The sequence below is a fragment of the Vidua macroura genome, chromosome 21 (genome assembly GCF_024509145.1).
Source record: "Vidua macroura isolate BioBank_ID:100142 chromosome 21, ASM2450914v1, whole genome shotgun sequence".
Taxonomy (NCBI): Eukaryota; Metazoa; Chordata; class Aves; order Passeriformes; family Viduidae; genus Vidua; species Vidua macroura.
Window position 1 is genome coordinate 9,518,778 of NC_071591.1, and position 27,655 is coordinate 9,546,432.

At 54.1% G+C, this 27,655-nt stretch overlaps 1 protein-coding gene and 1 long non-coding RNA gene across 4 annotated transcripts; one reads left to right on the top strand and one right to left on the bottom strand.

Annotated features, from left to right (window-relative positions):
• Positions 1-984: 984 nt before the first annotated feature.
• LOC128817770 (glutamine synthetase) lies at positions 985-24,498 on the bottom strand. 3 transcript variants are annotated; one of them, XM_053996585.1, is made up of 7 exons: positions 24,366-24,498; positions 6,699-6,874; positions 5,969-6,130; positions 4,210-4,356; positions 3,242-3,369; positions 2,017-2,216; positions 985-1,763 (listed from the first exon to the last, which is right to left on the bottom strand). In XM_053996585.1, the coding sequence occupies exons 2-7, from the start codon at positions 6,862-6,864 to the stop codon at positions 1,442-1,444; spliced, it is 1,125 nt and encodes a 374-aa protein (XP_053852560.1). In that variant the 5' UTR covers positions 6,865-6,874; positions 24,366-24,498; the 3' UTR covers positions 985-1,441. The 3 variants fall into 3 exon arrangements, with proteins under 3 accessions (XP_053852560.1, XP_053852559.1, XP_053852558.1); XM_053996584.1 differs by lacking the exon at positions 24,366-24,498 and adding an exon at positions 7,015-7,032; XM_053996583.1 differs by lacking the exon at positions 24,366-24,498 and having other exon boundaries at positions 6,699-6,903.
• Positions 24,499-25,816: 1,318 nt separating this feature from the next.
• On the top strand, positions 25,817-27,176 carry LOC128817737 (uncharacterized). Its single transcript, XR_008440270.1, has 2 exons — positions 25,817-25,969; positions 26,982-27,176. It is a non-coding gene; the product is annotated as an uncharacterized LOC128817737 (long non-coding RNA).
• Positions 27,177-27,655: the final 479 nt, after the last annotated feature.

Here is a 27,655-nt window from a genome sequence, read left to right on the forward strand (position 1 = left end):
ATAAACATAAATCCAGCTTCAAAATCCACATGGACTGCACTGGATGTCCTCTGTCCACGCTGCTGCTTCCTCTCACCTACAGTGACTCCCTGCTGGTGACTGCAGTTGGGTCACATCCTGCAGGTCAGACCCAGAGGCCTGACCTGTCTGAGGTGTCCCTGGGATCCGAGGCATGGTCCCTGTGCTTGTATCCATCACCCCACAGCTGCATTGGGTCTGGGACTGGAGATGCTGTTAACATCCCACCTACATGGAAATGCCTTTCCTCAGGGTTTGACTACATGAATTTGATAGGGTGTGGGTGAATGGCTTCAAACTGAAGGAGAGTAGGTTTAGATTACATATTAGGAAGAAATCCTTCCCTATGAGGGTGAGCAGGCCCTGGCACAGAGTGCCCAGAGAATCTGTGGCTGCCCCTGGATCCCTGGAAGTGTCCAAGACCAGGCTGGACAGAGCTTAGAGCAACCTGGGACATGGGAAGATGTCCCTGCCCATGGCAGGGGGTGGAGCTGGATGGGCCTTTAGGTCCCTTCCAACCCAAACCCTTCTGTGATTCTATCAATAAATCTCTGACCTCCGCCTTGTGAAGAGACTCCAGCCCAGGGAGCTGCACCGTGACCCTGTGGTTCACCCAGGCAGCAGAGGGGAGTCCCCAGAGTCCCCTGCTGCACCCAAAGGTGTCCCCAGAGGGGAGGGCTGTGCTGGCTGTGCCTGGGGCAGGCTGGCTGTGCTGACTCAGCAGCACACACCCTGTGTAAACGCCTGCCAGCTGCTGCTCCAGCCGCTGTTTGCTCAGCCCACACTGCTCTGTTTGCCTTTGGGATCACGATGGAAGGAGATGGCCTTTGGTCCAGAAAATGAGGCAAGGCAGCTCCAGGCACCTGCCTCAAGGATCCTCCAGCATCTCCAGCTCCTGCCCAGGCTGCTCAGTAGCTGCAACCCACCAGCACCACCCAAATTAAAAACTCCACGGAGCTCTAGGAGTTACAGGAAAATGCACTCGCCACAGCATAACCCAGCTGCCACGCAGCCAGGAAAATTATTTATTATCATTTCCTTGCAACAGAGATATGGAAAAAAAAAAAAAAAAAGCATCCACCCTCCACAGGTGCAAACAGCAGCAGCTGTAGCATCCACATTGGAATCTATGTACATCACAGTGTAAAGTCCATTGGGGAAAAAAAAATTCAATCCAAATTTTTTTTTTTTAAAAAAAAAAACCTCATGACCTAAAACCAGGAACCAGAAAAAACAAAGTAGTTGAGAAAATAGGTTGGGCCCCTCCCTCTTGCTATAAAATACATATTTCTAAGGCGAAGTTTCACAAGACCAGAAGCGAGGTTCCTAAAGAGTCTGAGCTTGCAGCTGAAGACACCGCACAGGCACAAATCCCACGTGAGAAGCTACTGTAGGCACGAGAACCTCCACCCACCCTGGTGCCTCAGTGGTCAGCGTAGTCCTTGGTCTCCACCCCGGTCTCGTTGAGCACCGTCGTCCTCATGATGGCCTCGGTGACCGCGTAGGGGTCGCAGTTGGCCGCCGGCCGCCGGTCCTCGAAGTAGCCGTAGCCATCCTGGCCCACCTGGCGGGGGATGCGGATGCTGGCGCCTCGGTTGGCCACGCCGGCGGAGAACTCGAAGATGTTGGAAGTCTCGTGGTGGCCGGTGAGGCGCCGGGAGTTGTCCCTGCCGCCCCGCGGGTCGTACACGCAGATGTGGTAATCGTGCCGCTTGCTCAGCTTCTCGATGGCAGCTTCGATGTGCCTGTGGGAGAGGAGAGGGGGTTCAGTAGGTCCATTTGGGGGGCGTCACCCCTCTTCCTGTGCAGGGACAAGGACAGCTCAGGGGATCCCTCATATAACCAGCTGCTCTTAAAATAATGAGCTGGGACAACCCCAACCCTGCCTGGTGCAGCCACACAGGTGAGGAGACACTTCCCTATGGCCCCAACCTCCCAGGTACATCCCAAGGACTCACTTGAGTCCTGAGACTTCCCTTGAGACCGCCCAGAACTCACTTGAGACCCCCCTCTCTGCGCATCTCCTCGGTGCTGTAGTTGGTGTGACAGCCGGCGCCGTTCCAGTTGCCGGTCATCGGTTTGGGGTCCAGAGTGGCCACAACCCCAAAGTCCTCGCAGACACGGTGCAGGATGAACCGAGCCATCCAGAGGTGATCCCCCATCTCAATGCCTTCACACGGGCCCACCTGGAATTCCCACTGGAAGGAGCGAGCAGATGCACAGGTAAGGATGGGCAGGTGGGCGCCTCCCCAGCCACCACATCCCTGCCGCTCCCAGCCTGGGCTGTGGCTGAATGTTACCCTTGGGAATCAGCAACAAGGATGGGGAAGCATTGAGGCAAGCAACAGGACAACTTTGGCAAACAAAAAAATGGGAAGAAACTGGTCATTGCTATGTAAAGGAAAAACAGAGGAGGTTTTGATCAAAACAGAGGTAAATAAACACCATGTCTGACTGATGCTGGAGCTGCTGCGAGCAGGACCCCCAGCCCACACTGCAAACAGGGCAGAGGATTAACAAGGAGCCTGTTAGTCCTTCCCAGGGCTGCTCCCTGCCTGGCTGGAGCCAGGCTTGCACCACCCACGGTTACTAAGCACAGGGTGACGTCTTTGTGGCTGCTGGCATGGAAGAGCCTGAGCCCAGGATGTGGAAGGCAGCCAAGAAGGACCCTTAAGAATCTGGGGCAAACAACGGGGTGGGTAAAAGTCCTGCCTCAGCTCCACTGCTGATAAGCCCCTGCTTATCACCACCACATCAGCAGCAGGAGAGTCAGCGACCCGCAGTCGGTCAGTCCGGCCACCTGCCCAATGCAATCAGGGACTCCCTGCTGCTCACGCCTAGATAAACCCAAATCCTCCCCACTGCTCCCCAAGGCCATGTCCCACCCGACCTTCCCTGTTCCCAGCTCCAGAACAGGGCTCAGACCCCATCACTCCACATGGTGTTCCTGCAGCCTATCCCAGCTCCTGCTGTCCCCCACATCCCTGCTCCCACAGGGGAGCTCCCAGCTCTGCTTTGGCAGCCAGAGCTCAGGGAGAGTTAGGAGAAATTCAAATGCACATTTCCATTCCAGCACTGCAACTGCTTCCAGCTAAGCAAAACTGATGTGAGGAGTCACTGGATTTGGTGTTCCAGAGGAGCTGGGAGTTTCTGGCTTATTCCAGCCCCACAATAACTCCTATCCATCACTGGGAATGGGCTGCCCGGGGCCATCCACACGTACCTGGGAGGGCATCACCTCGGCATTGGTGCCACAGATCTTCACCCCCGCATAAAGACAAGCCTTGTAGTGGGACTCCACGATATCACGCCCGTACACCTTATCTGCTCCAACCCCGCAGTAATAGGGGCCTGGAAAGAACAAGGAGTCATCACCCAAGGAAAGCTTCAGAGAGCAACAACAGCATTGTAACATAATCCCACACTCCCAGGTACCTGCTGCCATGGGCAGAGGATTTATGGGAATTAAAATGATGTTTCTCTCCACAGGACATCAAGCCACCGACCCCAGCTCCAGGACTAGCAGTGTGAGCAGTTCATCTGTGAAACCTCAGCCTTATCTTAGCAGCTCAGTAATACTTGTAACACATCAACTGGGAGGTGGCATCGAGATAAGGAAAGTTTGGGCTGCCCACGGGCACCTCCCTCACCCTCTGAGCGCATCAAGCCTCCGAGATTGTTCTGACAACAGCTGGCACTGTTCACGGCTAAGAAAATCCAATTCACCGGGGCTTGATATCTTCCTCATTCAAGCAGGTAAGGCAAAGATCTTCTCCCCGCCTCGGGGAAGGGAGATGTTGCAAGCAGCCGGTCCACACAAAAATCAGGTTGGGGAACCTCTGGCTCTCTCCCAGGAGGCAGCTGAGGAGCTGGCTCGCTGCTGCAGGAGGGCACAGCGCGCCATGCCAAGCCCTTTCCCCAACAGCCAAGGGGAGGAGGTTTTTCCAGCCCTTGCCAAACAAGTCGTGCAGCTGAGCTGTTTGTGCAAGCAGAGTCCGGCGGGAGCGGCGCGGCTCACGTGAGCCACGGGGCACCAGGTGCTCTCGGCAAACAGCCCCTACCTGGGGCCATCCCCGACGGCAGAGCTGCACCGAGGCTGGGACGGGCTAACTGCCACCTCCCGGCACCCCACAAGCAGCACGGTGGGAGCTGAGGGGGGATTTTGGGCTGGGGAAGGGCGGGAGCTCTTACCCTGCGGGCCGGGGAAGCCGTTGTCGGGCCAGCCGTAGGGGTGGCCGTTGATGCCCAGCAGGGTGTACTCCTGCTCCATCCCGAACCAGGGGTGGCTGTCCTTCACCAGGTCCATGACTTTCTTGCACGTGTGTCTCAGGTTGGTCTCTGGGGGCAGAAAGGTCCGGGTTAGAGCCGTGCTGTGAGCCAGCACCCACCACGCTCTGCTCCATCCCGCCCCAAGGCTGAGGCTCCACTATTGCCAAGGGCTTCCCACAGAAGCCTTAAGGAAATAATTTGTGAATCCCCCTTCCTGCTCACCAAATTCCTCCTCACAGTTACTCCATCACCGGAGCATCAGGCCACAGGCCAAGAGGGTTTAATTACCCTGTTCTCCAAACCACTGCTGACGGTCCATCCTCCTCTTACTCACTGAGAGACAAGGAGCCTTACCCCAATCCCGTCCTACATGCATTCAGCAGACCTGGGAACAGGCACTTCCATCACTCCTTCACCCCCATCCTCTTTCTACCAGCCTCATCTTAATTATTGTTCTCTTTCTGCAGCTCCATGGTTTTGGTTAGCATCCAGACTGGCTGGCCCTGCCTTGGCCTTTTGAGGTGCTCAAGGCAACTGGGGCTTTGCCAGGAAAAGAAAGATAGCAGAGAACTGTCCAGACATGAACAAGCCAGGCAAGGGGAATGAGAGCTTGGACCAAGACATCAGTGAAAAAGGCTGAAAAACTGCTGTGACAGGGACAGGCAGGCTCCAGGCTGCACATTCTGCCCTAACTTGCAGTAAAACCCCAGAGCAGCTACAGCAGAGCGTGGGGCTGGAGGGAAGCAGTGGCAGATGGGGAGCAAGGCTAAGAATTTCTTCCCCTGAGCCCACACAGCCCTTAAGGTCCATGGAAACCCACCACGGGAAGGGCTGGAGGGTACACCCCTCTCACCATCAGGGCTCTGGGCTGAGCTCTCTCTGCCCCAGGAGCCCCAGGATCAGGAGCTCCCTTTACAAACTCCTGCAGTGGAGGAACTGCCGGGCAGGAATCTCAACCCAAGACACGTCCCCCACCCGTGTCTGGACGCTGCTGGAGGAGGAATCAGCCCCGTCTTTCACCATCCCTGCCCGCTGCTCTCCCGGCAGAGCTGCATCACCCGCAGATGCCCTCTCCCTCCCCCTCACACCCAGCGGCGCACAGCCCTGCTTGAGTGGCAAATATCCGGTTATTTACCGGCAATAACCCCTCCGGGAGCCCCTCAGCGCGTCCCTGCAAACAGGCTCCTTTTCCTGTGTCTGGGGCTTTATCACAGGGACAAGACGGACTGCAGACTCGGTGATAAGACCGAGAGCCGCGCGTTCTGGGGCAGTTTGCAAAAGGTCACTCTGAGCGAGCACACGCCGTCTCAGCATCTCCTCCTTCCTTTTCTGCAGCCTCCCACCAGCGAGAAGAGCAACCACAACCCCGGCACGCCAGAACCCCGCACTTCCAGCTCCTGCTCCCCCCGAGGCTGGGCGAGCTCGGGCTCACGAGCCGGGAGATGCCTTTGGCGAGTGCCGTGAGTGAACTCCACGTCTCGCTGCTCTTCTCCTCGCCCTGTGCCGCTAAAACAGGTTCCTGCAAACAGCCACCGCCACCAGAGCTTGGATTTTGGAGCCTGGGGCCAAGTGCTCGGCGCTCAGCTGCGCCCCGGGGCCGGCGGTCCGGAGCAGGCGGCGCCTGGGGCAGGTGACACCCTAAATAATAAGGGGGTGACCCTGGGGAGCTGGGGGTGCTCACCTGCGGGTTTCCTGTTGTACTTCAGCACTTCGCAGAGCACCAGCTTGTTGGGGTCCAGGCAAAAGGGGTCCCTGAACATGCAGACCGGCACCAGGAACATGTCACTGTTGGAGCCCTCTGCCTGTGCCGTGCTGGAGCCATCGAAATTCCACTCGGGGACATCTGCGAGGCAGGAGGGGGACGGAGGTGGGAGTGAGGTTGGGAAAAGTTCCACATACGGATTGTGCCAAGTGCTGGCAGCTCAGATCCAGGATGGAGCGCCCAAATGGTGCCGAGTATCATGGGATGTCAGCCACAAAGGTTTTCTTGCACATCCCCGGAGCCCATCGGTGCTCCCTGAGCGTCAGTGTGTTCACCCCTCCCCAGCACCATCATGCACGGGCAGGATCAGTCCCAGCCACTCCACCTCCCTCTGCCAAACCCCATCCAGATGCCGACACGTCTCCATGCCTGTTTGCCTTGTGGAAAGGGGAGAGAAACTCATCCTCCCCTTCCCACCCAGCACTAATAGCAGAGATTAGCGGATTAAGCAAACCGCAGGGACGCAGGTTGGATATTCACCCTGCTGCGTGGTGCAGCCCCACCAGACAGCTGCAACAGGTATCACTGGTGCCCCACAACCAGGGAGAGCCCATCTCCCACCGCCCGAAGCATCCCAGAACTTTTCCCAGAGATGCTCAGGGCCCTCCACCACACCACCCATCACCCGAGGGACAAGCAGCCGCGTTACCTTCGATGCTCTTGGGCTCCTTATCGAGGGTCCTGCTCTTGCAGCGCACGCCCTCGCCGCTGCCGTCGATCCAGACGTAGGTGACCTGAACCCTCCCATCCTGGGGCAGCCTCATGTACTGCTCCCGCACCAGCTTGTTCAGCCTGGAGCTGTGCGACACCGACATGGCGACGGCCCTGCGAGGGCGCACAGGTGAGTGCCACATCACCCCTGCCCATCTCCCCACGGGTATTTTACAAACCAACCTCCCAGCCCATAACAAGCCACCCAAACTCCCCCCATCCCTCCCGGCTGCTTCCCCCAGCGGGATTCGAACCTGCCACGCCCTCGCTCACCGGCCCCAGCGCTGCCCGCGCCCGCTCCGCCCGCATTTTAAAGGCGCCCGCGGTCGGGGGGCGGTGCGGAGGCGGCTCCGCCCCGGGGCGGCAGTGCCGGGCCCCGGTCCCCACCTCCGGGACACCCACTGAGGACGTTTAGTATTGTTTTCTTTTCTTTTCTTATTAAAATATTACTTATTAAAAAAGACGGCTATCGCACAGCTAAAGCACCGCTTTATTTAAAAAGTAGTGAGGTATTGGCTAAATAACTTCTTGTTTATTTAAAAAAAAGCAGGTGTTACTCATTGAAAATCATATTTACCACCCTCGGTTCCCTCTCTGAGTGTGTCATCCCTTTTGGCCCCTTGTTTGTGTAGGGTTGCCCTCGTACACGCGTGCAGGTGTTTTACTCCCAGCGCTGCTCAGTTGCTGTCGAGGGGGCAGCTGGGGAGGCTGCTGGGTTGTGCTCCCCCAGCACCCCAAAACCTGGCTGGGACCATGTGATGGAATGGATCTGGGGGCCTGGGTGCTCCTGGGGACATCAGTGGCAACGAGATCCCTGGAACAGGGGCAGCCACATTCCCGGGACAGGGACAGCCAGATGCCTGGCAGCTCTACCACTACCTCTCTCCCCCCATCCTGCCCTGGGCACCCCAGGAACGACCCCTTCCCACCCGGCTTCAGCCCCCCCGTGGCTGCAGGGCTGGGTTTGCCCCCAGGGCTTTCCTTGGAAGGGAGGAAAGGCTGAGAGCTGCAGGGAGAGCTGCAGGGAAAACACCACAATCTCCTAGTTCAGCCCTTCCCGTCTATAAACCGCTGAGTTAAAGCACAATTTTTAAGCACCGTAGCGTAGCAGAGTCTCTTTAAACTCCCAAACTATCCAAGCTCAGCACAGGCTCTGCTGTGATTTACAGTCAGCTAAAAACCCTCAGCCAACAGGTGTGAATTTCAGTCGATTATTTCAATGTAGCAGCAATTTCCAGCTATTGAGCCGAACGCAGATCCAATTAGGTGAATTAAACGCTTCGCTGCCTTCCCAGTTTTCCATAGATCCTGCGTGAGAGGCTCCCACGTGTCGGAGCAGACAGACCCCAAACGTGCCAGGGCACAACCAGCACGGGCACAGCCCGTGCCGGCGCCTCCGGGGGTTATCTCGAACACTCCCGGATTTTCTTCTGGGAGGAGGGCAAGATTCCAAACAACTTCCCCCCCAGCAAACCCGGCGGGGTGAGTGCGCCTCGACTCTCCATCCTCGGTTTTTAAGTAGTTTTCCGATGTTATAAAAGGAGAAAAGACTTTAAGGCATGTCTGGGCTCTAAAGCAGTTGGATTTTTGCTAATTTACCCAGTTCTTAAGACAGTTTGTGGCTGCCTGACTCACTCCCAGGAATGTTTTTCTGCAAAACACCAGGGCAGCTAAAAAAACTGCTTCACGGTTGATTGCCCCCCACAGGACATCTCCTCCCTGGGCACTGACCCAAGACATCAGCTCTGTTTTTCTTCTGAAGGTGTTTTGGTCCCGCAGGCAGATAAAGAATCAGGAAGAAACCTGAAAGCACTTGGGATTGCACAAGAACCAGGAAATGAGATTGGCAGCGACAGAAGCAAAACTTAATTAGCAATTTCGGTGACCGGGCGGTGACATCAGTGGCAGCGGGCTGCGGGCGGGCCAGACGTCACCCACCCCGCAGCTCGTGGGTGCTGCCCCGAGCAGAGCACTGGGAAGGAGGTTGGCACACGAGGATGTGCCCAAGGTCCCTGGAGCAGCGGTGGCAGAGCCACGCAGGTCTTCCCCCTGTCCTTGACGCTGCCCCGGTGACATTCAGGGTCTCCTGCAACTGAAGCTGGGGTGCAGCTCAAAAGCAGCCACCTCCCTCTGCGGGGTATTTTAGGGACACATCCACAAATGCGGCTGCAAAGCTCAGCATTTCCTCATTCTTGTTTGGAAATTGTCCCAGGGCAGGAGGAAGTGCACCCCTGGGTGTGCAGCCCTTTCCCGGAGGCCTTGCAGCACCGAGCCGGCGCCGTGCCGGGGAGGCGTCAGCGGCTCCGCCGGATCCTCGGCTCCCTGCTCCATCTCCATCTCAATCTCCATCCCGCCTGGGGAGCTGGAGCCCGCGGGACCGGCCTCAGGGCTGGAGGGAGAAGCAGCGGCTGATGCTGAGCAGAAAGCACAGAGATGGATCTGCGTCCCTTGGGAAGGATTGCAAACCGCACCCGAGGAGAGGGGAGCTGCATCCTCCAGAGACAGCGGGGCCAGCGCCGCTGTGCTCATTGTGACAGGAGGGCTCCGCCGAGACCCTGCACCTTCCTGACTCAGCTGGGTGGGGGAGAGGCTCAATTTATTCCCAGTGAAAGCTCTGGCTAACCTCCTGGATGTGCCCACCTGTGCAGAAATACCCCAGAGCTTGAGAGGGCTCAAACCCAGGGAGAAATGAACCAAAATCCAGGCTGAGTTAACCCAGTAACCTGGATCGGGAAGCAGAGCTCCTCTGTGAGCAGCTGAGCACCAAAACACCCCAAAGGGGAAGGCAGAACAAACACCAATAATCCCTCACCTGGTCAGAGCCCACCTGCCCCAGGAGAGCAAACACGGTGCATTTGTGGTGTTTGGGGACAGCAGGGACAACAGCAGCCTGTGGGGGCACAGGAGCGGAATCACAGAATTCCTAAGGGTGGAAAAGGTCACTGAGCCCAGCTGCTACCCCAGTGCTGCCAAGGCCACCACTACAGCAGGTCCCCAAGTGCCATGGCACCATCCCTGCCCAAACACCGCCCCCGAGGCAGCTCGCCGAACAGACACAATTATTTCACACCAAAAAGGATTTTAGGAAGCAGGAAAAAGCCATATAAAGCCATATAAAGTTGGGCACCTGCTTAGTCAGTTTTTCCTGGGATCAAGCCTCACCTCACCAAGCCTAATTCCAGCCATTCCCATAGCAACAACCCTGTTACACCAACAACAGGGAGCACAATTCACACCTGGGTCCTCGAGGCTCTGGAGTAACATTTTCTCCCAAACAAGCCCAGGCTCTGGAATCAGCGGGCTCCTGCCTGCTCCCCTCCACGCCAGGTACAGTAAATATTAACCACCACGAGGCTCAGGGAATCAGTCACTGGCCCAAGGTCAGGTGGGCGGCAGAGCCGAGGGCAGGAAAGGGAACAGGGGTGTCCTTGGAGAAGTAAAAGGTCACAGATAAATCTCCAGAGGACTTTGTGAAGCCCGTTCAGAGCTGCAGCAGAGGAGTTTCCCCAAATGGAGGACAGCAGGGAGAGAAGAAGATTCTGCTGTGCTGCTCCAGCCCGGACCAGCCATCACCTCTGGTGCCATCTGGGATGTCACCCCCATGCTCACAGGGTTGCAGGAGGCAGCAGGGCTGCTCCCCTTCCCAGTGTATTTTTTTTGAATCAGGCTGGAGACCCATCCTAGGGAGACCTGGCCAAGCCCTAATTACTTCTTCCAGTTTTTATCTCTCTGACTTTGAGGCTTTATTAGCCTGAGCATTTTCCAGCCTTGCCAAAATACACCAATGATACTTCTTGCTTTGATAGGATAGTAATAAATCATTAAGAAATTTTCCTTTTTGATTCTTCAATCAGTGAGATTGAAAATCTTCAGTAACACAACTTGTTTTACCACAAAGGGGTTAAACACGGACTAATTTACCTCATGGGGTGACTTCTTACACCTCCCCCTGGTGCTGCAGCAGGGCAGGGGGCTGGGCCTTGGCTGCCACATCCCTCCCCGCAGTTGCCCAAGCAGGATCATCCCTGGGCACAAAGCAGGGATTTTGGGATGAAGAGTTCCGGTTTTACTCTAAATCATCCTCCAGGATTCAGGACGCTGCTCAGAACTGAGGGAGTTCCTCCCTGGTTGTAAAAGCCCCAAAGCACCTCCCAGAGCCCTGGAGCCCCCCGGGAGAGCATTCCCTCTCCCCAGGATCGGTGTGACCAACCCGGGCTGGTTCTTGTCCTGCCAAACAGTTCGGCGGGGAGATTAGAGGGAAGGCAAAGAGCAGGATCGGCAGGAGGAGCCCGGCACAAACACCATAAAGGGATTAGAGGGGCTGGGGGCAGAGCAGGTGGGAATTCTGCTGCGTGCACTGCGCTGGAAGAGAGGGCTTTTTCCAGCTGAGGAACCCGGGGGGATGCTGTGGGGGAAGGTGGGTGGCCCGGCAGGGCTGCAGGAACGGGCTGGGAATGTGCAGGGTGCTGGGATGGGGCAGGAGGTGGCCAAGGGGGGGTCAGAGCCACTCTGAGGGGTCCAGCAGAGACCACCCAGTGCCAGGGGGGCTGTGCTGGCATCCCCCTGTTCCCGGTGCACACCCACTTTTACACTTTGCTGCAAAACTGCTGAACTGACAGTTTCCCTTTACAATTAAAACACATTTAGGCAACAGCAAATCTCCTTAGATTTGCACCCAAACCACTTTGCCTTCATTCAAATAGTGCTGCCATACCTTTCTCTGTGCACACACATATAAATACATATATATATATGACATTTAAATACATATATATGGCATACAAATATATATATGGCATATAAATATATATGGCATATAAGTACATATATATGACATTTAAATACATATATATGACATAGAAATACATATATATGACATAGAAATATGCATATATATAGTATATAAATACACATATAAATTACCTATAAATACATATATATGATCTATGAATACATATATATTACATAGAAATGTGCATATATATGACCTATAAATACATATATATATGCACATACACATTATTGTTTATGATTATGTTATGACATATTTGAATACACCTGGGAAAGCCACAGTCCCAACCCAAACAGACTCAGCGGTCACCAAAGCAGCCAGCAGCAACCCTGAAAAGCTGAAATCCTTCCACCCAGGCAGGGTCCCCCTCAGGGATTCCCCTGCAGCCTCACAGCTCTGTGTGAGCTGCCAGTGCAGGCCAGGCTCCCTCCCAGCTCAGAGCTGCATTAGGGTCTGTTTGCAGAAAGCTCTCATAAATTATTATCACAGAATCAGTGAGGTTGGAAAAGACTCTGAGCCTCCTTTTCTCCAGGCTGAACAGCATTTTGGAGGTTATTTTCAGCTTCAGGGGTCTGTGTACATTTGTAAGGGTGAGGCTTTTCTGCTTCAAGGCAGCAGAAAGGGCTCACAGAGCTGCCCTGAGCATCCTCGTGCAGCCCCACTCCTGCAGCCCACAGACAGAATAAACCCCCAACAGATTCCCCCCTGACAGGCTTTCATTTGAATTTACTTTTACTGTGACAGTCTCTTCAGGCTGCAGGAAAAGAAATTGGGTGAAAAGGAGGGGGCATGTGAGACATGCTCGACCTCAGGAAACCAAAGTGCCAGGGGACAACCTCCAGCCTAAGAGCTGATTCCAGGGCAGGAAAAGCAGCACAGGCAGGAGCAGGAACACAAAACCCACTGGGTATGTGACCAGCTGGGCTGAATTTCACCCAAACCTTCCCTGGGATCGCTGACAGCCAGGGAGGAAAAGCTGCCTGTGGGGCACAAAGCAGGGCTGCCCCAGCTCACAGGGGAGCCAGGGCACCCCAGGGCTTCTTGGGCAACAAAAGGGACCCATTTCCCTGGGATCTCTGCAGAGAAGGCCCCAGCAGGCTCTGACTCACAGGGGGAACTACTTTCTCATCTCTTCAGAGAGAGAAACCATGAGCTGGAGCTCCCCACACTGGAGCAGGAGCCCACGGGCTCCCACCCAGCTCTTGGCTTCAGGGAGAGGACAAGTGACAGAAGGAGAGGAAAGCTGCACAAGGGAGGTTGAGGTTGGATATTAAAGAGAAAAAACAAATAATTTAAAAGCTTGTAAAGCACTGGCACAGACTGCCTAAGGAACCGATGGAGTCACCCATCCCTGGAAGTGTTTGAAGAAATGTGAGAATGTGGCTCTTGAGGACATGGCCTAGTGGTGAACAGTGGTGGTGCTGGGCTCACAGATGGACTTGATGATCTTAAAGGTCTTTTCCAGCCTTAATGATTCTATAATTCTGTGATTGCTGCCCCGTGACATCCTTCCCCAGGCTTCAGCCAGAATCCTGGGATGCAAATTTTAACCAGCAGCATTTGTTTCAGCAAAACTAAATATCAAAAATCTCAGTGCACCGAAGCTCCCATAGCAGCAGAGCACTCAGAGCAGAGTCTAAACAAGCAGTGAACCACCAAAAAGATCAACTCTTTTTAATGTAAATACAATTATCAGCACCAGCAATTGATGCACCCGGGCAGCCACAGCCTCCTCGCCCAGCTGGTTTCCCAGCCTGTATCCTGTTTGGCAACCCCATTTTGCAGCCTTACACAAATGCAAAGCTTTTTCACTTCCCTCCCTGCCCACACTGAGCCCTGGCTGCTGCCAGCAGGGCCTCCAAGCCAGCAGCACTCTGTTTGTCCGAGTCATGAGGGGATTTTTCCGAAGAAAATAGGAGGAGACTCCTCGCTGGTGGTTTTTGTTTTCTCAGTGCTTACCCAAACCCTGTGCTTTCCTCAGCAATGTCATCTCCTTGCAATCACATGAGTTCAGGAGCTGGGACTTTTAAAGGGTAAAAAAATGAATTAAGCACTTTTAAGGCAACTTTAGAGCTTGCAGCGTTTGGCCTTTGCTACAAAGAACAAGGCTCCTTGAAGGGGGGCCATGTCTGAGGCCTCTGGTGCAACTGGGTGGGTATTTTGGGGGGAAAAGGTTTGTTTTCTAGGGAAAACCACCTTACTGCCAGCTTAACGCAGGCCTCTCCACACAGGAAAGGTAAATTCTGGCAGGTTCCTGCAGAGCAAAGCAGCCAGATGTGCTTCAGCACTTCAGGCACCGGGCTTGAGCTTCAGGGGCTGTAACTCCATCCAGATCCTACCAAGGCAGAACCAGAAGCTCCCTTTGGTGGGGCTTTAATGTGAATTTAAACCAAATCAGAGCCCTAGAACATCCCTTGCTCTGGGTGAAAACACTCTCTAAGCACTTCATTTTGGCCTTGTTTAATTCCTTTTGCTTTCCAGCAGGGCATCCCCATCCATGCTGGTTCCCATCCCTTTCCCAGCTGAGATTAAGCTGACACAGGTTTGTTTTCCTGCCACAGCAGCAGCCACTCCAGATTATCACCCCCCCTGGACGCTCATCCCGAGCTCCCAACACGATCCCCAAATGCAGCTTCTGCCCCAGTCTTGGGATTCTCTCCCAGCACTGACTGGGCTGAGCTGCTGATGCAGCCCCACATCCTCACCTGCCCCTCATTTGCTGCCCAGCAAGAGCAGGGACATCACTGATCCTGTGGATTTACCCTGGCTCAGCAGCCAAATCCAACACATCAAACCGGTGATGTGGGGCTGATGAGCCCTGAGGGGCACAGCCAAGCACAGCAGCCCCCTCTGCACCCCCACATGAGATCCTCCAGCCTGGCCAGTGGGGTCCAACACCCCAGCAAGGCTGGAGACACCCCAACATACCCAGAGCTGCTCCCTGGGAGCCTCTGTGTGCAGCTGGAGCAGTGGCCCAGTCAATGCCTCCATTCCCTTTCCTGTTTTACCCCCTAGGATGGAGCAAAGCACCCCCCAGCACCTCCCTCTTCCCTGCCCAAATTCTGGCAGTGAAATCCCCTTGCAAGGAGCAGCTTTGTCTCTGCTCCCCTCTCACCTGCATCTCCACAGCTCCCAGCTCCTGCACTGCTCCCCACACAAGCAGGGCATGGCTCTCACACCTTAAATCAGTCACCCCCTCTTCCACCTCTCCAGGCTGCAAAGTCACTAATTACCCCTTGGCAATTAGCACAAAGAGCTCTGGGATGTCCCTGATGGGCTCAGTCCCCTTACAGGTGTCATTTCCTCTGTGCCCAGTGTGGGAAATGGATTTGTAGAAAATTCTCAAAACGTGCCAGAAGGCTCACAGAGTGTGACTAAACGGGCTGACACGATGATTGACTTTAAGGCATTTACAGCACAGTGTGATTAAAACTGATAGGCCAAGAAACACTTGTAATATATTGTAATTAAGAAATAGTTGGTTTCTGATCGTGATGGAGTGAATTATAACATCTGTATTGTCTCGCCCTTCACATGAGACTGAAAATGGAATAAAAGCTTTTAAAACGCCTCTCAGTTGCCCCATCTCTGGGTCAGAAAAGAGCATGATCCGACACCCAAGGTGCTGCTGAAGGCTCTGCTGCCCTCTTGGCTCAAGTGACCACAGAACAAGTCAGGAAAAGTCACAGAGGAAAGTCAAATTCACTGTTCTGTGGGAGCAGGAGCCTGTTCCAGCTGCGGGCAAACCCTGGGGTGCTTCTCGGCCCCTCTGAGGAGCCCCCCCATTCCTGCACACAGCCACTGCACTGAGCCCTCGCCAGCTGCCCCCTGCTCTGGCTGATGGCACACGGGGGCATTGGGTGGCCATGGAAGGGCCACATCCCCTCCCCACAGCAGCCAGCCTGGGGCAGCCCCTGCTCCAGACCAGGACACCCTGAGTCCTCCTCGAGGAGCTCAGATTGTCAGCAGCTCTGGCTGCCTGGAGAGCAGCAGCAGCAGGGACAGGATGGTGCTGGCACAGTGGCCAGCCCAGGGACACAGATGTCCCTGTCACCTCGTGGGATCTCCCTGCTGGCCCCCAGCCAGTGGCACTGTGGGGACAGCCCTGCCCTGACACAGCCCCAGCTGGCAGAGCTGTGTCCCTCTCGGCCTGGGGACAGGGACACTTCCCCAGCTGCGCTGTCTCCTGGCCCCGGTCCTGCCCGGGGCAGGGGGGAAGAGAAGGACACAGCTCCTCATTTGATCACTAAATACTGATTGGGTTCTCCTGGCTGGAGTGACCAGGCTGGGTGGTGGCAGCCAGGGGGACAGAGGGTCCCTGTATAGAGAACAGCCCCATGTGCAGCCCCAGGCCCTCCTCAGCCTCCCAGGGCCAGGCAGGAGGAAGAGGAGGCTGCCCCAGGGGGATGGAGGCAGGAGCCAGGGCAGCTCGGGGGAGGCCAACATCCCCCACCCCACAGGGAGCTGTCACTGGGCTCCTTGGGGCCACGCAACCCCCAGACACCAAAACACAACAAAGCCCAGCCTGGAGGGAGGGGACAGCACTGGGGACACCACCCAGAGCCAGGGGAGGTTCGTGGGTCCCCCACAGCCACTCTGGGGTTTGTGCCACCCATGCCAGCCCAGCAGGGCAGGAACCTGCTCTGGGCAGTGCCCCTGTCTCTCATACCTGGCTGGATGTGTTTGCTCACACCTGAGCCAGCTTTGGGCAGGAGGGAGAGGGATGGGGGAAGGTGGGAAGGAAGCAGCAGAGCCAGAGCAGCCCACTGGGAGAGCCCAGGAAAAGGGGCCACAAAGCAGGGAATTGTGTGTGCCACCCGTGGCATCTCCAGCCAGGAATGGCATCTGTCCATCAGCCACAGCGACAGTGCCCATGGCATCCTGCTGGGGCAGGGACAAGGGACACCCCCCGGCCATCTGGGGGTGCCACCAGGCCTGGGCACAGCAGTATGGGGTAGCCATTCCCAAGCTCTCCCAGTCCTGTGAGGCCAGGGCAGAAGGGGAGCCCTGGACAGGAACCTCCTCCTCCTGGTCCCTCACCCAGGTGCCACCCACTCCCCATCCCTGGTGGCACCACTGCCTCATCTGGGAGTGGACCTGGGAGAGTATCGGGGCCCTGGGGAGCTCAGCAACCCCCTGGAGCTGCTGCTGGGACAGTGCCAGTCCCCTGGGGCACTGCTGGAGGAGTCTGGGCACCCTGTGACCCTGTCCCCATCACTCACCTCTGCAGAAAGCCAAAATAACACCGTGCATGGCCCTTACCAGGCAGGTCCCAGTGCTCCCAGCAAGGCTCCAGCAGCACCCTGGGGCTGGCCAGGGCTGCTCCCCCCCGGGCACCTTCCAGTTCTGTGCCACACCCACACGGCCCCAGCAGCAGGATGGGATCAGCACCCCCAGCCCCTGAGCAGAGGGAGAAGCCCCTGATGCAGCTCCCCCTCCTCAGGATGGGTGATGAGCCTCAGCAGAGGGCAGGGAGGGAAACTGAGGCGCAAGGATGAGCTCTTGCCAGCTGGCTGGAGGAGGAGCAGGAGGAGAAACCAGGAGGACCTGGGTGACAATCTCATGGCCGTGGCTGGCACTGGTTTTCTTGGCTCATCATTTTTTAGCTGGGCAGGGCTTGGAAAGGCTGGTACCCCCCTTGGGGCAGGGAGGTGCTGGGCCAAATGAACATTGTGACCTTCTGGGGGTAAACTGAGGTGCAAAGCAGCCACTGAGACTCCATTTCCAGCAGAAATGGATTTGGGATGGTTTTTGCTGGTTTTGGGGGGACTGACCCCAGCAGGGGCCACAAGCCAGCTCAGCATGGGGCTGCACACAGGCCAGTGGGGCAGATTTCTATGGATATGGGGGGTTTTAACCAAAACTCGTGCCTGGGACATCCAAAGGCACCTTTTCATACAAATCCATCTTGTAAATATTTATCCTGCTCCCGCCTCCATCAGCGAGCAGCCCTGGAGGTGCTGGCAGTCTCGAGTGGCCTCTTGCCAGGCCAGGAGCTTTAAAAACTACTTTTGTTTGTGCTCAGAGCAGGAAAAGCCACCAAGGTCCTGGTTTGCAGGTCACAGCGGATGTGGCCTTTCAGTTTCCAGCCTCTGCTCCCTGCAAGCCACCCTTGATGATTGACTGACCGGCAGATTTTCCCATGTCAATTTTCCAGCTGCTTTGGGCACAAAATAAACTTGAAAAGGCAGCTCATCCCCTCCAACACTGCAAAGCTGATTTGGTGATTTGGAGCCCTCACTCTTGGGGTGTGAGCTGTTGGGGCTGGAGGAGCAGAGAGTGAGTGGATTGAAAACTGGGGGAGGGGCTGGCTGGTGATGGGTGGCACGAAATTTAGCTGGCAGCCAGTGACTGGTTCTGTATCCCAGGGGTCAATCCTAGGAATCCTGGCTCCAGTCCTGATCAACATTCAGTGAACTGGATGATGGGGCAGAATGTCCTTTTGACAATTTTTGCTGTTGGCATCAAACTGGGAGGGATGGGTAACGTGCCAGAGGGACCTGGACAGGCTGGGAATGGGGAGGCAGGAATCTTACAAAGCTCAGCAGCGAGGAAATAAAACGTTCTGCTTCAGAGAGGGACCAGGGAAAGGCAGGAAAGAACCTGGGGGTCCTGGTGGACTCTGACCTGAACATGAGTCACCAAGAAAGCTGATGGCACCCTGAGCTGCCAGGTGCTGCCTGAGGGCTGAGGGAGGTGATGTTCTGTCACACTGTGACACGAAATAACTCACAGAAGTAGGTTAGATGTAAAAGGAAAGAAAAAGAACTCAAAAAAGTAAACTTTATTTTTTGACTCTACTATATATACAATAGCAAAAATTATAGTGGATTGGAGGGTGAAATTGCCACCTCTCCAACCACACTGGTCAAACCAACAGTCCATCAATTCTCTCCACCCACAAAGAAGAATGTAAAACAATCATTATTTACATGAACATGCGTGAGAAAACTCAGGTGAAATATGTAAATATCAGAAGGCATAGGAACTTTTAGAAGAACTTTAAAAAGAATAGGGCGACAATGTCCCATCCTTGGAGATGCTCAAAAGCCACCTGGACGTGACAATTCTCTCTGGCTGACCCTGCTTGAGCAGGAGTTTGGACTGGGTGGCCTCACAAGGTCCCTTCCATCTCCACAGCTCTGTGGAGGAGGAATAAATCTTGCCCAAGAGCCCCCAGGCAGGGCAGCATCCCGTGGGTGCAGCCAGCCTGGTGTTATATATAAATATATATACACATTATGCTCTTTTCTGACCTAGAGATGGGGCAACTGAGAGGCATTTCTAAGCCAGTGTTTCTTATCTCAAAGTTTACATGCAAATACACGCTATATAAACCTCCTATCAAATTTTAAAAATGTTCTACAGATTCGTTTCCCACAGCCTGGGATGAGTTTTGGCAGGCCACGTCCATCCCCGCTCTGCTGAGGCTCTGCCAGCTCAGCAACAGGAAGCACCTTTGCAAGTCACCACCTAAAAATGAGGGTAAATGGCCACCGTTCCTGCCGGGCAGGAGTCTCCGGCAGCCCGGGCTGCCCACCCACACCAGACTGGCACCGCTGGCATCCCACAGCAAGGCTGGACCGAGCCTGTGCCCTGCGCCCAGGGCTTTCCCCAGCCCCAGGGCAGCAGCCTCGAGCCTCCTCCCCCAGTGACCACTGAGCTCTGACATCATGCAAAGCCTCCCAGCCGCTCATTATCAGCGTTAATATGCAAATCGCTGATGTTTCTGGGCAGGAAAGGTTGTGGGAAAGCCAGGGAATGCGTTTTGCATCCGTAACTTCCTGCTGAAACCCTGAGCTCTGGCTGTGGGATCTGCTCCTAATTCCCCACCAGCAATGATAACCTGGATTAACCAAGGAATGGTGTGGTCATGCTCCTTACAAGCACACAAATCCATCTCAGAAAGGCATAAGGAAATCACCTTAAAATACTACAAGCTCAAAACCATTTTCCTGGAAGGGAATAGGGACCATATTCCCAAAAGCTCCTTTAAATCAAACACGTCTGGAATGGAAGGACTTTACTGGAGTTACTAAGTGCTGAGTAACTGCTCCAACTGAGGAGAAACAACAGGGTTTGGAGGGTGCTTAGGGTAGATTTTGGAGTTAAAATGTAGCCTGAGCTACCACTGCTTACAGGACTAGGTTTTAATTCCTTGTTATTTGCCATGCCTGGGAACAATTCTGGGGTTCACAGCTGCCTGTCCCGAGGGAATCCCTAATGAACAGTTAGTTAAGAATCAAAAGGTGACTGCTGACCTGCAGAAGTGTTTAGTACCAAAATCATTAGAGTTATGCTCCCTGGTGGAATAAAAAGGGATTATCCCGATTCTGTTCCTCCCCATCTCTTGCTCAGCTGAATGTTGAAATATGAGGCTTCATTTCTTTGCTGCCACTTTGGCAAATGTGGGCACAGGGACAGAATTTTTTCCCACAGATATATGCAAATGTCCTCTTATTTATTCATCAAATCACTAATCCAAAAGTATTTCCTCACCTAAGAAAGAGCCCAGATCCAGGGTGCAGTTTGCTGGTGACAGGAGTTATCCAACAAGAGTGTTCTGACAGCAGGGAACAACACCTTTCCTCTGAGCTTGCCAGGTGCATGAGACACAAATTCAATTAAGCTTCACAGCAACCCCAGTGAGGCAGGCAGGTGGGGATTAATCAAGGAATTAATTAGAACAGAGAAGCCAAGTTAGAAAACAAGTCTGCCATCAGTCACTTCTGCCCTGCCCTCGATACCAGGTTCTAGGATAAACAGGTCATTTGTAGGGTCACATTAGAGCAGACCCCAAACCCAAAATGTGGTACTGGGAACAAAAACCTTGATGAAAATCCCAACCATTGCCCAGCTTCTCTTGGGAGATGTGGAATTGCTTCCTCCCATCCTCTCACAGCAGCACTCACTACAGCACTCTCCAGAAACCCAGAGCACAGCCAGGTCTCTGTGCCCAGCTCTGCTGATGCAAAAAGCAAATCCCAGTTTCTCTGTTAACTGCAGGTTTTCTATTGAAAGAGGCAAGATGGAAAGGGGAAGGATAATTCAGACAGATCTGAGGGATGGAGAAGTGAAATGTGTCATGTCATTCTGTGTCATGCTCACGGGTTGAGTTTACAGCAAATCCTAAAAATCAACCCCGACTTCCAGGCTGCTGCCTTGCCTAGGGAGCATTTCCTCTCTATCTCCTGCTCTAGTCCTCATTTCATTCCCTCCTCTCCCACAGTTTGGATCACTGCAACCTGAGCTGCTCTGGGTGGCCAAGGGACAAGCAGGGATCTGAACGTGGGTGATTTTCCCTTCTCTTGGGGTGCTGGATTCACACCTGCACAGGCCCTGATCCTGAGGGAAGAGAAACAACACAAAATATTCACGGGCAGGAGATCCATGGCCATTTTTGCTGGATTTTCCCATAATTTATGAATTTAATTGCAAATTCTTCCCCTGCTCACCCCTTGCATCCAGCGAGGTCTGGGTCTTCAGCAGTTTGAAAAGTCCCACATTTGGGAGATCCAGCCACCAGTACAGGAGTCTGGTCAGAGCTTCCTTAGAGCCCAGGGAGTCCCTTCCCAGAGGAACAACCCCTCAGTAGCACTGAGGATCAGAGAGAACCCCCAAAGTCCTGCAGTGCTGCTCCCAGGAGCTCTGGCACAGAGCAGGAGGAGGAAGCTCGGGGTCTGGATCTCCATCAGGTGCCCCACGAGATCTCCCAGGAGTGTCTGGGCTTGCTCCCAGGCCTTTCACACTCAGCTGGTGCCCAGCAGGTGTGAAATGAGACAGCAGAGCTGCTCAGAGCTGTCACCAGCAAACACAGAAATCAAGGGAGGGCGATGCCAGGGCGAGCACCCTGCTCATGCTGAAGGCAATGGCTCGATGGCAGAGGTGCCAAGACATGGCCCAGGACTCCACAGGAGAGCAGAGAGCCTGCAGGAGGTCACAGCACACAGGAGAAAGCACCAGGAACGTTATTCATCATCTTCCCAAAGATCCCTGATGCCGAGGATCTGTGGCCAAAAGCTGGTGACTCTGCATTCTGCCTCCACAGGACTGCTGGCAGCTGCAAGGGGCCAAATCTTGCATTTTGTGTGCAAATACACAACTTGTGGGAGTCTGTGTCACACCTGCTGTGCTCAGCTTGACATCACAGAACCGTGGAATGTCCTGAGCTGGGAGGGACCCACCAGGATCACCCAGCCCAGCCCCTGGCCCTGCCCAGACCCCCCAACAACCCCACCCTGGGCATCCCTGGCAGCGCTGGCCAAACGCTCCTGGAGCTCTGGCAGCCTCGGGGCCGTGCCCATTCCCTGGGGAGCCTGGGCAGTGCCAGCACCCTCTGGGGGAAGAACCTTTCCTGATCTCCAGCCTGAGCTGCCCTGGGCCAGCCCCAGCCGTTCCCTGGCTCCTGTCCCAGAGCAGAGATCGGTGCCTGTCCCTCATCTTCCTCTCGTGAGGAAATTGTAACTGTGATGAGTGTCCCCTCAGTGCTCTCAAGTGCCCTCAGCTGCTCCTCACAGAGTTCCCTGTGGCAGCAGCTCTCTGGCACAGAGAGCAGGCACAACTTTCCCAGGCATTGTCCTGGGGAAGGCTGTGAGAAGATCAGAGAAAAGAATGAGAAACAATTCTTATCTCCACTTGCTGCACCTGGTATTGTGAGCCTGTGGAATGTGTCATGGAGATTTGTTTACCAAAGGGTGATTTCTTAATTGGCCACTGGTGATGGTGTTTGAAATCAAGGACCAGTTAGGTCAGACTGTACTGGGCTGGCTGTAAGGGTGATGGGTTTATTAATTAGTATGATATAATAAAGTGATCGATCAGCCTGCTGGAACCATGGAGTCAATGCCAATCATTACCTTGCTACGACAGTTCCCCTCAAGGCTCTTCACCTGCTTTGGACCCTCTCTGATGCTTCAACATCTTTCTTACAATATTTCAGTATCTTTCCTATCTTGTGGTGCCCCAAACTGCCCCCAGCACTGGAGGTGAGGCCGCCCTACCCCAGAGCACAACAATTGTGCCACAAAGGAAGGAGAAAGAGCTGCACAGGAAATGTTCCCCACCACTCACCGCTGAGGGAGGATGATCAAAGAGCTGATCTTGGCTCCAAAAGTGTTTGCACCAGCAGCTGGGGGGGCTGGCTGGGGGCACAGCATCCTCCAAGCTGCTCTTTGCATTGAGGACACTCATAACCCCGAGGTGACCCAGGCCGTGCCGGGCTCCTGCTGGCAGCAGGACAGTGGGTGAGGAATGAGGCTGGCACGGCAGCACCAGCTCTGCTGGCAGGGACCCAGCTGCCCATTTTTGGGAAGCAGATTTTCAGCCCATTCCGTTCACCAGCTGTGGAACACCTCCCTGGCCACTTGGCAGCCTCACATTCACCTGTGGCTGATGCTGAAATCACATTGTGATTGTGTCCAAGCACTCGGATTGACAGCCTGCCTCCTGTGCCCATTGCTGCTCACTGTGGCACATCCCAGCAGCTCCCCACAACGCTCAGGGCTGCTGTGGGATCAGGGCTCTGTGTAATGATGCTCTCAGCCCGCCCTGCACCACATCCCCGGGGATGAGGGACACATTCCTGGGAGGGACCAGCCTGAGGGCATTTAACACTGCCGTGTTTTCAGACAGAGGCACCTGTGCTCTCTCCTGGTTTGGGCAGCCAGAGGCACCTGAAATGAACCTGTCCCTTTCTTGTGCTCCCGGTGATGGTGACAGAACGTGGCTGAACAGCTCAGGAGGTGCTGAGAGCCCCTTTGTCCCCAGCAGGGCCTCCTGGAGCCTGGCTGAAACAGGGTGGCATTTCCTCAGTGTAGCCTTTAGCCCTCACTTTGGTAAATTTGGGAGTCTGGCCCAGAGACCCAGTGAATGCTGATTATTATTTGCTAAGTTCAGTGGCTCCTAACACAGGCAGCCTTTAACCCTTTGCTTTCCTCTGTCTTTCACTGCCCTTCCCAAAAAGTGAACATTTCTAAATCAAGGGCTTTGTGAGAATGTTTTGTTGCTGCCTTCTGGCACCATCATCTACAAAGCTGCAGAATCCCAGCCCACAGCAGAGAGCTGGCAACAAGTGGGTCCTTGCTTTTCTACCCAAAACTGTGACAGCAACCAGCTCAGGGTGACAAAAATCCCCAAAGTCATGGGCTTTATTTCACTCCCCGTAGCCATAGCCTGGCTTCAATGCCTACTCTGTAGAAAGCAAGCTTTAATATGTGCAATAATTTCTTAATGCAAAAGGCAGAGGATTTGTACTCTGAGAGGAAGAATTTTGAGTGGTAAAATGAAAACACCTAGGAATTACTACAGAACTTGAAATGGGATTTAACTTAACAAGGCAAAGCAGAAAAAAAAAAGTTACTTTTTGTTTAACTTGGAGTAGAATCACACAAACCATTAGCCACAAACTTGCCTGGAAAGCAGTAATAGAAATGCCCCATCCCTGGAGCAGTCCAAGGCCAGGCTGGACAGGGCTTGGAGCAATCTGGGACAGTGGAAGGTGTCCCTGCACATGGCAGGGGGTGGAACAGGAGCTTTAAGGTCCCTTCCAACCCAAACCAGTCAGGAATTCTGTGATTTTATAATCAGAGCTGATCTGGATGTGAAGGGGAGGAATCAGAACCGACATCCAGCCCTCCAGCTCTGAGCATGACAGAGACTTTCTCACCCTTTATGTAAAAAACCCTTCACCTGATGCAGCCCTTACAAACCCCAGCAGCACTGGGGTGACAGCCATGGAAAGCTTTGCATTTAGAAATAATTCCTGTTAAGGCAGAATGTGAACAAAGCACACACAGAGCCCCAGGGGACACTTACCCTGTCCTCCCACGAGGGCCAGGCTGCAGTGGAGGCACTGGCAGAGCAGCAGCAGCTCCTTCAGACTCCCGAGGCAAGAAGGGATGGCAGGAAGAGCTCTGGGGCCCCTGGCTGTACAGTGGATGGGAGATTCCAGCAGCTCAGAGAACTGCAGGCAGCAGCTGGGTTTTCTCAAAATGCCCCAAAAAGCAGAAGCTTCTGGGCTTGGAGACTCTCAGGAGTCTCTGGGCTTGGAGACGCCGTGAGTGGAGCGCAGCTGAGGATGGAGGTGAAGGGGTTGTTTGCCCTGCTGAGAGCAGGGTCCAGCCACAGAGGAAACATCGAGAGGGCAGAGCTCAGCAGGGCTGGGGTGACATCACTTCCCAAGCTGCTGGGGTGGCATCACTTCCCAGGCACAGCAGGAGAGTGTGCACAGCAGCAGCGCCAGGTGAGCTGGGCAGTCAGGGCTGCCAGCTACTGCAGGCACCAATAAATGTGAGCAGCTGTGTCTTCCAGGGTAGAATTTGACACCAACAGGGGTTTGCCTGGCTTGACCTCAGCTGCAGCACTGAAACCCAGCAGGTGTGGGGGCAGCTTGCCCAGGACAAGCTGCAGAGTGGTGGCATCATGAGCTGTGCATGCAGGGCTGTGTGCCCAGGTCACACCAAATGCCCCAAACAAGCACCATGTGGTACATCAGAAAATGGGAATATCTGAAAATGTCTTCCTGGGCAAAGGGAAATCCCGGGAGGGCTTTGCTGAGATGTTCAGAAGATGATCTCCTGTGTGTGGACTCCAGCAGATCCAAGCCCAACCTGTGAAACTGCCTCCACCTTCACTGACACCGACTCTCTGCTCTGTAAGGCAGGACACATCCACAGCTGAGGTTAAAAGCCCAGAGAGTGAAATCCTGATGCTCCATCCTAATGAACTCTTTGGGACCTGATGGAAAGAGTCCCTGCAGGAAGGTCAATCCATGGATGGTCCAAACTTGATGATTTAAAGCCTCCCTGAGCTCTCCTGTGAGCAGCTCCAGGGTGACTGGGGCTTTCACTGACTCACTGTGAAAGGGCTGCAAAATGAAATTCAAGCTAAAAGGGAAGTTTCTGACAAAAATGTGGTTTAGGGTGCAGCCCATAGAGTCTATTTTGAGCAGAGCCAACAGCCCCCACAGCCTCGTGCCCCAGCTGAAGCCACACGAGACAACTTCTCCCTGTTCCCCTCAGGGGAAGCTGCACATCGTGACCTGCACATCCATAAAGTGCTGGCTCTTGGTGGGTTTTTGGGTGTTTTGGGGCATGTGCCTTCTTTTGGACCAAATATCCCAGCTCAGTGCAGTGGCTGTGCTGGTTTTGTGTCAGAGGCACTGCTGGTTACAGCACATGAGGGGGGTTTTGGGAATTCCTGTCCAGAGACATTCCTTGTGCATTGTGACATCACAGCACAGCCTCTCCTTGCAGAGGAGTCCCCCCCTCTCCTGCACGGGGGAATTGTGTGTCCAGGGGTGCTGAGGGGTGCAGAGCCAGGCCCAAAGCCCTCAGGGGGCTGAAGGTACAGACAGGTGCCCACTGGCCACCCTTGGCTGTGTCCTCCACACCCTGGTCAGCCCAAATGCCATGGGGAAGGTGAGTCTTTGCAGGATCTGGACCCAGCTTTGGCTTTCACCACTCCCTCAGGGCTCTGGGGTCCACACCACTGCAGCCTGATGGGTGCTGAGCTCTCCACCATCACCAGCTGCCACCCCAGGGCAGGTTCCTTGGGCAGGACTTTCTCCAACAGAGCTGCAGAGTGACCTGAATATTAAAAAACCCAATCCAAACCTACAACCATCTGAAACCAGGCTCTGGTTGGCAGTCCTGGGTTCCTCTGCATAAAGGATGAGAACATGAACATTTGTGCTGTAAATTCAGCTTTTATCCATACTGGGTTACCCCCAGATTCCAGCCAACACCTCCACTGGGTCTCAGGCTGGGAAAGGCAAAAGCAGCAGAGAGACAGAAGGGCTGAATGAGATCAGAGACAGTCTGAGTCCTATGTATGTAAAAGAGTTTATTGGGAGTAAACAATATCATATTTACAGGGTAAATCCAGCATGTGATCATCAGGGCAAGGCAGCCCTGGCCCTTCACCCTCCCTTAAAGGTCCATCTCCTGTCCCTGCTCAGGCTGGCTGTCCCTCTGAGGCTGGGAGCCCAGCGTGGTCCTGGGGCCAGCCCTACCCTGCCCCACTGCAGGAATTAATTCAAACCCTTTTTCCACAGCCAGAGCTCCCAAACTCACCCAGGCTCTGGCAGAAAAGCGGGGAGAACATCCCCCAGACACTCTCAACTCCTGGATAGCAAACTCCCCCAGCACACAGGAACACTTCCTGAGTTTTTTCCCTCCGGACATCTCCATCTGCTGCTGCCACTTGTACCTGCATGGATCAGGACAAGGGAACAGCCCCAGTGTCCCAGAGCTGAGACACAATTTCAGGTTTTATGCTGAATTTCACAATTTTTTAAAATGCAATTTCACAATTTTACAGAATTTATGCTTTGAAAAGTGCAGAAACTGTTCACAGACATTTCTGCCTCCTTTTTCAAAACCATTTCAACACAAGGCATGAACTTCAAGGTAGAAACTTCGTGTCCTCTAGGTGAAAGCAGAGATTTACATCCAATTCACTGATCCAGCCTGCCTGGGAGAGAGGATTGGGAACTTCCAGCCCTGGGTGACTGAACAAACACAGCATCAACCACCAGGAACGATTTGCAAACAACTGAGCAGCAGACAAATGTGCAAATGTACTACTTCTGGATAATGAATGCATAATCTATTCCGACTCCCCTTCCTATCTGCTTCTGGATAATGTGTCTGAGCCTGAGTCAGGCTCACAAATGGTTGGCAACGAGGAAAACAGGCTGTGTTTGAGCCAAACATTATGTTCAGCAAATAAGGAGCAGTTTTGCCATGGGCAGCTGCTGTTAGAGCCCAGTGTCAGAATCCTTCCATGCTCCACGATTCCAGCTCTGTGGGCTGCAGGATGTACAACTGACTTTTGCCTCGAAAATCTGATTTTATGCCTAAACAACAGAGTCTAAAGAGCACGATTGTATTCCTTCTCCACCTATCTGCTCATTAGAAAGTGGCTCTTACATTTATTTACCTCAGCTGCTGGGAAGGCTCCAAAAATGCTAATTACAAGGCCATTGCAGTAAATTGCAATTGGTGACATAACTCTGAGTCACTGGTTCAGGACATTTTCCCTCCTCTTCCCTGGAACAACTAATTTAACAAAGGTGGGGAAAAGCAGAAAATAATTGGCAGGCT